Below are 10,137 nucleotides of genomic sequence, written 5' to 3'. Positions count from 1 at the left end.
TTCAGAGCAAAGGAAAGATGAATGGTTGCTGCCTTTAGGAGCACAGTGAGTTGGGAAGGAAGAATAACATCGTGGATTGATGACAAAACTTAGACACTTCTAAACAGATATGTAAAGCACTGGGGTTTTTAGGTAACTGGACTGGAGGCAATTTCCATGAGAAGTTTCCTGTAAGACTTTAAGGAGAGCACTGGGGAGAGATTTTTTTCTTGAAACCAACGGCACTGGGACCTGGGCTGATGAGCGATGCACTGCCAGTTTTCTGCCTGGCATTTTTGCTCACAGGGATGCTTTCAGCTGCCCAGAGCTTTAAGGAGCTTTGAGCAGGAGTAATGCTCTTCTAGATTCAGGGAACAGGCAGTTTTCCATTCTAGCCTGGCCTCAACTGCTAATCAACTGTGGAACTCTGAACACGTGTGCCTGAATGACTCTGCCCCAGTTTCCTCATTTGCAAAAACATTGGGGAGGGAGGGAGGTCTCAAGCTTGATCAGGGATCAGAATCACCTGGAGAACCTGTTCACTAAATAGCAATTGTGCTGGGCCCCCGCCCTGGGGATCTCAGATTCAGGGTCCTCCTTCAGGCTGGGGCCTGAGAATTTGCATTTCTGACAAGTTCCCAGGGGATGCTAAGGCTGCTGCTATGCGACCACACCTAGAAGGGCCCAGGTGCACACAAAGCTTCCCACAGTGGATTCTGACAATGACTCTGAATGCTTTTAAAAGCCTATTGTTTGGTAAGACTGGTGATATGGCTTTGGGAGAGCACAATTCTCCTTTTGAGTTCTTGTTAGCACAAACCCAAGTTCAGTGCACCGCATGGGGGTATGAGAGGGACTCTGTTTATGAGAACTTGGTGGACCACCAAGCTGGGGGTGTTCACTCAAGGTAGGTTACCCAAGGAGACCTGCGGATGAGTGTAGCAGGATGTAACAGGAGCAACCCACGAGGCACACCTGCTGCTCATCCTTACACATTCTACACCATGGCCAGTTTGAGCTCATAGAAATGCTACGACATCCTAGTCCAGATTTCGATTAGAGGAAAGAGAAAAGCCCTTGCTTCAACCACGGTTTTTGGAGATCTAGGGATATTAAGGCCAATGCTGAGCTGTGATTACAGGATCAAAAAACTCCCCACTGAGGCGGAATACTAAATAAGTCATGCTCTACTCACACTTCAGTGATAAAGGACGGTTATCAGCTTCGATAAGTGCCTTTTACTGGGAATGAGTCACAGTCCTGGCACAGCAGCTGTGCCTGTGCTGTGAATGTGCAGGCCCTGCCAGGCTCTCTCACAGTCATTGCCTCGTTTAATCACTAGCGATTCCATGAGTTGCCAATAAGGAAAGTACTCCTAAGCGGGACTAAGAGATGTGTTCAAAGTTACACAGCTGGTAAAAAATCAGAGCCAGGAATCAAACCAGGAACTTGTGCTTCAAGTTCAAGTTCCACGAATAAAAGGCTTCCTAAGAGATCATCTGGGTCCTCTACCTCTTACAGATGCCTGCCACGAGCTATAAAAAGAAAACAAGTTTGACCAACTGGGCTACAATTTGCAGTTTTGCTTTTAAACATTAGATTACACATAATTGCTCTACTTTTCACTATTTGGCAAAGTATGATTTCTTTATATTATAAGTACCAAACAACTTGTATTGGATTTACAAGAACAAATTCTTCAAGATCTTCTGTCTTTCAAAGTGCATGAACGTTGGCTGTGTGTCTTCTTTAGCCTTCTCAGACTTCACAGGCAGTTTGTGGGACTTAGTACTTCTCTCAGTTAGTTCACGCTATTGTGAGACTGATTTGCATAGCTGGTTCCACATTATTCTTTTACAGTCTATTTCTGTCAGGTCTAGCAAAACATTCCTGTAGACAGGAGCATAGTGGACGGAGGGGGCACTGTTGCTCGCAGAGAATCTTTTTACTATGAAAGTATTTTTCCCTGAAAGCATTCTCTAGAGACGCCCAAATTAAAAGCAGACCACTAGATACATTCAACATGCTTGCCTGCTTTCCAGGGAGCTGAGTCACCAATTATCTGCGTCACACACCGTGTCCTAATCTGAATTACATTTCAACATTGACTTCTGGAGAGCTCTTTCCGAAACAACTGTGTCAAAAGGGAGAATGGATGGAAAACACACTTTAATTCTGGAGCAAACCACAGAAGAAAGAAGACAGGAAAATAAAAGATGCAGGCGCTGTAAATCAAAGTACATCAAACTTTTAATGAATTCACTTTACAAAAGACAAATGGCATCAAAACATCAGACGAGTTTGGTACAAAACTGGTCCTAGGCTGTGAAGACTAACTCTGGTGACGGATGGCAACGTGCTGCTGGCATGAGACACATGGAGCAGAGGGACGAGAGCCGTGGGTCCCAACGGGGGCCCTTGGACACCACTGGCAATGAGACAATGGGTGAGCACAGACTCCATGTGAGGGACAGAATCAACTTATTCACGAATACTGCGTGTTTGAGTGTCAGACGAGCAGATGCGGTTGGCGAGCTACCGTATTTTCCAGAAAAGAACATGCACCAGAAGATAATATACACCCCCTAGTTTTATTGCCTTAAGAATGTGTGTGTTTCACCTCTCTCCTCTTTGTTAGTTCTCTCAATGCTTTTCTTCTATCACGCACGCTCCTTTTCCCTTTTGCTTAGGAGCAAGCACAGTGCAAGTGGCAGAACGATCTGGGCACACGTCAGACACCAAACGGTATGCCACTGGGTCACGGGAACGAGTCTGCAGAGGCTCCATAGGACAGACAGAGCACGCACATCGAAAACAAGGGACAGAAGTTGCAGTCAGAAAGTGTATGATACCTTCCTGAAAATACAGTCTTCTTGCCAAAATGAAGGTGACTCTTCAGGATGCCACATTGCTCTGGGAAAGGGACCTTGACATTTCTGTGTTTACAAAGTACGTCTTCAGGTCCCCCTTTCCTTTCACGTTGATTATTCCTCGACAGGTGCACGTGTATCCGAGGGTCTGCAGGACGAGGCTTGTCTCCTCCGTGACCTAGAAGGCACAGGAACACGGGAAAACGGGCTTAGTTAGTACCTACATTGATACAACCCATCTGACTCAAGGATGAAGAGCCGAAGAAAGGCGCCATGCTCTTCAACCCAGGAATTCCACTCCTGAGAAGTCAGTCGAACAGTGAGAGTAATCCACAAGAAAGAAAGGTTGTAAAGGACAATGCTCTTTAATTCAGCGCAGGGATAGTGAAAAATTGGAAACAACCTAAACTTCAAGTAACTCCAGTAAACTGCGGTGCTACGATGATGCTATCGTGGATGAGACAATATCGAACCATTTCACCCAGAAAAGGAATTGAGCCTGGATCCAGGCTATGCTTTCAACCACATGGTGTTATGTATTCACACTGAAGAGACCTGGGAAAAACAGAGTAAACCAAAACAGGCTGGAGTGGTGGGATTCTGGATGATGTTCATAAATTGTCATGAATGTCCTTTCATGAAATAATAAACATTAACACTCAATTTCAGTGTCGATGGGAGGAACCCCCTGAGAAGGAGCACTCTCAACTCCCGCAAGGGGTCGCGTCCGTCAGGTTTGATGCCTGTGAGTGAAGGGGTAAAACTGGGAGAACTGTGGGAATTGGCACCGGTGTCCGCACGAGCATGACGCTCCCAGTCGAGTCTCAAAGGTCTCCTCACTTCACTGCATTGAAACGGGGGGCTAAGGAGGGCAGCCCCTCTTGCAGGCTGCAGGCTTGACAGGATCACTTATTTCCTGCCATTGCACCGACAGGCAAGGGCCCCGGCTGCCGAACCATGTCCAGGCCCTGCCGGTTGGATGGCAGTGAACTTGCTGGCTCCCGGCTTCCTCCTCAGCGGAGATGCACTGTCCCATACTGAGCCCTGCGCTCTCTCTCAGCTTCAGCGTGTGCTGCGCCTTCCCTAGGACACCTTGTCTGGGACTGCGGGCCCACGCCTGCCTGTGCTTGGGCTGCCTGAGTGTGGAGGAGCTGCAAAAGCAGAGAACCAGTGAGGCACACAGGTGTGGTCTGAGGCCGGGGAAGACCCCTCTGTTGGCTACCTGGTCCTCCACCCAGTCTCCCCTAGCTGGTGTCTGAGTTTGGACAGACAGAAAGCCCTGGTAATGCTGCTTTGGAAACATAAGGCACAAAGGAGCAATCTCCTCCCGCTCCATCTGAGAAGGCACCTGGCACGGCTGTAACAAGGGCACCTGTGAGACCTTGGCCACCTCCAGCACTGGAGTGACAAATCTGTGCCAGGTGGGTATGGCAGGGCTGGGCAGCTTGCAACCCACACAGCAGTGTTATGGCACACAGCAGTATTGTTATGGCACAGGGCACCGCTGTTCTGGCACATAGCGGTGTTACGGCACACAGCAGTGTTTGTTATGGCACACGGCAACGTTGTTATGGCACATGGCAGTGTTGTTATGGCACACAGCAGTATTGTTATGGCACAGGGCACCATTGTTCTGGCACATAGCGGTGTTACGGCACACAGCAGTGTTTGTTATGGCACATGGCACTGTTGTTCTGTCACATAGCAGTGTTGTCGTGGCACACAGCAGCATTGTCGTGGCACACGGCAGCATTGTTATGGCACGTGGCAGTGTTGTCATGGCACATGGTAACATTGTTATGGCACACGGCAGTGTTGTCATGGCACACAGCATCATTGTCGTGGCACACAGCAGTGTTGTGATGGCCCACAGAAGTGTTATGGAATAGGGCGGGGTTGTTCTGGCACGTAGCATTGTCACGGCACACAGCAGTGTTGTGATGGCAAACAGGGGTGTTATGGCACAATTTTGGTAGTGGTGTGGCCCAGGGAAGGTGCAAAGGTGGGGGCCGTGTCAACAGCAAAGCTCCAGCCTCCTTGGGCTTGGAGACTGAGAGGGGCCTTGAGGGCAGATGCCGCTGTGGGGGCAGAGGCAGAAGTACAAGGAAACCATGAGGGGCTGTGTTCATGAGAGCCCAGGACAGCATCCAGGGACACCCAGAACCAGGGCGAATCCTCCATGCACAGGTGTCAAGGACTGGCTATGGAAGAATCATCCACCTTTCTGCAATGTCATGGAAGGACAGCCCCTAGCACAAGGCCCACGTGTGGGTCCTCGGGACCCTGATGAGCAGAGCGGAAAGGAAAGGGAGGCACAGGTGCCAGATGCCCATGTCCTGCTGCTCTGGTCCGGCCCAAACCCTGGGAGGAGGGCAGGAACCCAGGGAGTGCTTTGTGTGTTGGATAAGAACCGAAAGAAGATGAAGAAAACCAAGAAACTCAGGTTTGCAAATTCTGTGGTTATTGGACGAGTGGCCTTCCATCTAGAGAACAAACCAATCTTTTGGTGCTTTGGGGTTAACTGTTGAGGTATTTCCTGGTGCTAATGTCACTGGCATTTTAAAACTATCCACTGGTGTTCATCATGCCAGACCACCCGCCGATCAGCGCCACATGATTAACGGGAAACCGGGAGGAAGAAGCTGTCCATCTCGAGGCACGCTGGTTTCTATGCCTCCAGGCCTAGAAGAGGCCTGCAGGGTTGCTAAGTGGGCTTGCTCTGCTGTTCTCGGGGTTTCCAGGCTAGCAAGCATGCTGGGAGTTAAATGCCCTTTAATAAAAAGAACCTGTTCCTCAGGCTTGGGAGAAGCTTATTCATGGTCTGGGCATCGTTTTTTATTTTCCTGGCATCTCACCACTATTTTTTGCACATAAATGGAAAAGAGAGCTTACTGGAGTGAGGAAGCAAGCCGCACCTTCGGGTTTAAAAACCCACCCAAATGCAGCCCTTCCAGCTCCCATGCTAGGGAAGCAAACGCAGGTCTACAAACATGGCTCCCTACTGACAGGCAGAAACTGGTCTTCTTTCCCTCCAGGGATCAGAGGCAATGGAGCCGGTGCAGGTGGCTCACCTGCCCTGAGTCACATGGAGCTTTATGAAGCCCAATATCCTCTTTGAGACACACATGAGCTCAAACTCATTTCAACCATCAACCTCTAGCAGATTTACGATCTCCAGGAGGCAGCACTCTCCATGACCTGCCTCACTTAAATTGCCTTTGATACTTATCCCAAGTGCTTGAAAGCTTCTTGGGGAGCTGGAAAGCATATTAAAAACTGCCACAAATCTTTGGACTGTTCCGGGTGTTGTGTTGGGGACATGGGCTGGCCTGCAGGTGGGAAAGTGAGTCCTTGGTAGAGGCAGGCCTCTCTTCCCTGCCAAGAGAAGAACCGGGGTTGTCCAGGATTGCTGGAGTATCCCTGGGCATCGGAAGTGGCTAGCGATGTTTATGCAGAAAGTCCTGGAAGCCTTGGTACCATCAGGAAATGATTAGACTAGGCTGCCAAAACGCCCCACGATTCTTGTTCTAGCTGGGCAACTGAGCAGTCTCCACAGCACGTGGGAGGAGCACAGGATGTGGGTACGGAATATTCCGTCACTGTCAACCTGGGCTGAACCACTGCTCTTTTGTAGCTTGGGGGATAGTTTCAGCGTCATCAACTGAGCAGTTGCATGAGAAGATTAGACTAGTTTCAGCATAGCTTTAATAACAGATTTTTTTTTCTATTATCTTTTCATGATTTTAAAATACTTTTAAAAATATGATATTATTAGTGCTATTGTAACATAGTTACTTTAACCACGATTATAATTGATTTAATGAGCAATGGAAATAGTCATACAAAATAATTTTAGTTTTCTCCAACCACTGCTTTTCATTTGTCACACCTTCCTTTCTCCTCCTTGGGTGGATTTCAGCATTGCCATTCATATCAACCTTCTATTTCATCTCCGACCTCTCCCCAGCCTACCACTTCCCCTCATCCCAATTCAGCTTGAGAGAAGAAGGTAGGGGGTTGTGTCTGGTTTTGGATGCATGATCCCTCTCGCTTGCAAAGTCCTGTTCAAGGTATTGGCACCAGGAGAAGTAATAAAGGTGGAAGAGGGCACCACTCCCATACCAAACACTCAGGGCTGTTGTGCCATCATGCTGGTTGCTGCTAGATCATTTATTTCCACAAATGCAATAGCCTTTATATTGTTAGAATTTTGTTGTTGTTAACAGTCAATGCAGACACTGACATTTCCCCAAAAATTGTTCTCCAAAAGATTTAAGTAAATTTCGAGGTTTACTTTTTTCCTTTGTTTTAATATATTAGTATCCTTATTATACTTATTTATGGATCCCAAGAGAATAGACATGGTTGATGAAGGCAGCGCAGACTGTACACTGCATTACCTGTATTTTGTCCAGGACTCCGGTGCTGTCCATCCTACTGGCCACATTGACGGTGTTGCCCCAGATATCATATTGTGGCTTCTGAGCTCCAATCACACCAGCTATCACAGGTCCATGGTTAATACCTGTGCCACATCAGAGATGAGTTAGCAAGATTCATCTTACAGCCACTGTCCTTTTTTTTTTTTTTTTTTTTTGAGATGAAGTCGTGCTCTGTCGCCCCAGGCTGGAGTGCAGTGGAGCAATCTTGGCTGACTGCAACCTTCACCTCCCGGGTTCAAGCGATCCTCCCACCTCAGCCTCCCAAGTAGCTGGGGCTACAGGCACACGCCACCACACCTGGCTATGTTTTTGTATTTTTGGTAGAGACAGAGTTTTGCCATGTTGCCCAGGCTGGTCTCAAACTCCTGAGCTCAGGAGATTCACCTGTCTTGCCCTCCCAAAGTGCTGGTATTACAGGAATGAGCCATCACACCCGGCCATGGCTACTGTCTAAACAGGATGGTTTCATAGGACCATTCTTGAATCATCGTTATTAAACAAACATGAGCCCAACTCATAAAATTCTAAAGCAAAGAAAAATAATTCCTCTTATTTTTCCTACTCAAAAATGTTAAAATATCTGTCCTCTTTTATCTTCTAGACCTTGATTCATGTTTACATGACCACTTATCATTTTGCATAAGATAAAATGTGTATGCTTTAAAAAACTAAAGGATTACAGGTGCAATGGCTCACACCTGTAATCCCAGCACTTTGGGAGGCTAAGGCAGGTGGACTGAGATCAGGAGTTTGAGATCAGTCTGGGCAACATAGTGAAATTCCATTTCTACCAAATATATATATAAATTGGCCAGGTGTGGTGGTGCATGGCACATGGCCGTAGACCCAGCTCCTCAGGAGGCTGAGGCAGGAGGATCCCTTGAGCCTGGGAGGTGGAGGTTGCAGTGAGCTCAGATAGCATCACTTCACTCCAGCCTAAGCAAAAGTGGGAGACCCTGTCTCAACAACAACAACAACAACAACAACATCAAAACTAAACATAATGCAGTGGTTTTTCTGTGTTGCTATACAGTTTTAGGCAAGAGATGATTACTATACTATTTCCCAAGAGTTTTAGAGTAAATGTTGATTTTGAAGCAAATGTTTTTATTTTAAATGGCTGCACTACATGGATGTATGCCACTGGCTATTCTGCCACTGTTGGACTTTAGGGTTTGCCCTGATTCTGTGCTGAAAGAACAAGCACATCTATCCCCGCAGCCACATCAGCAGGGCACTTTCCACTCCCCCGTGCTGTTCTCAGTGCTTTACAGATACACGCGCTCCTCTCATTCTCAGGGCATTCAGGCCAGGAGGCCGAGGGAGTGGCCTCACACAGGGAGCAGGTGGCAGACACAGGCCCCAAAGGCAGGTGGGTGGCTCTATGGAGTCTTCTCCCGAGGCCCCGACTCCCCCAACTCCACAGCAGGCTCCGGGCACATGGCCGTCTCCCACCTTTAGGCTCATTGCCTTGGATAGCATCCCCACTGGCGAGCCTGCTGAATTCAGGAAGAACACGTTTTCATGTTTGTGGTGATGACTGTCATTTCTAAACCACTTTCCAAAGGACTATCCCAAATGTGCATTGCTGCTGGCGAGGGATCCCATCTATGTCAGCATTAAGAAAGAGTCCTGACGTGTGTGAGAATGAGATTTTGATGGGATACAAATCTGGGGAAACTGTTATGGGAAGATGACTGGCACTTAGGGGAAAAGTTGAGGGTAGAACAGAGAAGACTGAAGGGGTCCCTGAGCACCTCCCACTTGGAGAAAATGCCAGGGCCATCAGCGGGAAAGCAACCGAGCTCTCCCACAGGAAGGGGAAGGGACACACAGCCAGGCTGCAGGCGAGCCTTGGAAAGCCTGTTAGTTCTTGCTGCTTGGGTTCTTGGCCCCCTTGAAGCTGGGCTTGACTGCTCAGCGTTCATCAGAGTGAGGAAGGTCAGTCCCGGGTGACATAAGCCTGCTCACGCACTGTGTCCTCTAAGGAAACTTAACCACCAGGTCGCTGGAGCCATGCTTGAAGCCAGCTCTCTTCAGCCCAGCTGGCCCAGTTCTTGTCCAAGGTTTCCTGGACCCTGGGTTATCTAGGCATTAGATACCAAATACACACACACACACACACACACACACACACACACATATATATATAAACACACACATATATATACACATATAGATTAGCCAGGTGTGGTGGCACGAGGCGCATGGCTGTAGTTCCAGCTACTCAGGAGGCTGAAGCAGGAGGATTTCTTGAGCCTGGGGGGTGGAGGTTGAGGAAGTGTTTCTCCCCCAGGTGAGCAGGGGCCCTGGGCCACTGCTAACTACAGAGGTGACAGACGCTGTGCGGACCTCCCCCTTTTAATAACTGCAATTATAAAACCACGGCGATTCCATGTCTACATCTGAGCTTTGACCCTGTGTGGAAGGTGGATATGGCTTCTGCTGTCAGGAGCTGAAGCTTTTCAAAAGATTAATCAACTTCTCTAATCAAGAACAAGCCAAGGCTCTTTGCCAGCTCCAGTTTAACAGGCAGGATGGTTCCTTGTCCCATGAACTCCAAATGCCCAGACCGTGGATGTTCTGGGAGTCAGGGGAAGGAGGACCATAGATATAGAAATAGGGATACCGACACTAATTGATTCTTCCCCCTACATTTTCTCCTGGGTCCAGGACCCCCACCTTCCTGCATTAGTTGGACTGTAGATTGATGAGGGTATTTCTGGAGATTTAATTTCTGACTGCTGAACTGCTTAGTCTGCTACAGCTGATTGTAAATCTTAGGCAAAGCTTTCCCTCATTTATTTATTTATTAAAAAAAATTTTTTTTTTTTTTTTTTTGAGGC

General features: G+C 48.0%; 1 protein-coding gene across 1 annotated transcript in view; it reads right to left on the bottom strand.

Moving 5' to 3' along the window:
- Positions 1-2,211: 2,211 nt before the first annotated feature.
- ADCY2 (adenylate cyclase 2 (brain)) overlaps positions 2,212-10,137 on the bottom strand; it is a 420,021-nt gene continuing 412,095 nt past the window's right edge. The window contains exons 23-24 of the mRNA XM_011940963.1: positions 7,250-7,374; positions 2,212-3,027 (exon numbers count right to left, since the gene is read on the bottom strand). Coding sequence (XP_011796353.1) covers positions 2,875-3,027; positions 7,250-7,374 — 278 coding nt within the window. The 3' untranslated portion in view covers positions 2,212-2,874. The remainder of the gene's footprint in view (positions 3,028-7,249; positions 7,375-10,137) is intronic.

This window comes from Colobus angolensis, unplaced genomic scaffold (genome assembly GCF_000951035.1).
Source record: "Colobus angolensis palliatus isolate OR3802 unplaced genomic scaffold, Cang.pa_1.0 Scaffold196, whole genome shotgun sequence".
Classification (NCBI taxonomy): domain Eukaryota; kingdom Metazoa; phylum Chordata; class Mammalia; order Primates; family Cercopithecidae; genus Colobus; species Colobus angolensis.
This window is presented reverse-complemented; position numbering and strand designations above follow the sequence as displayed.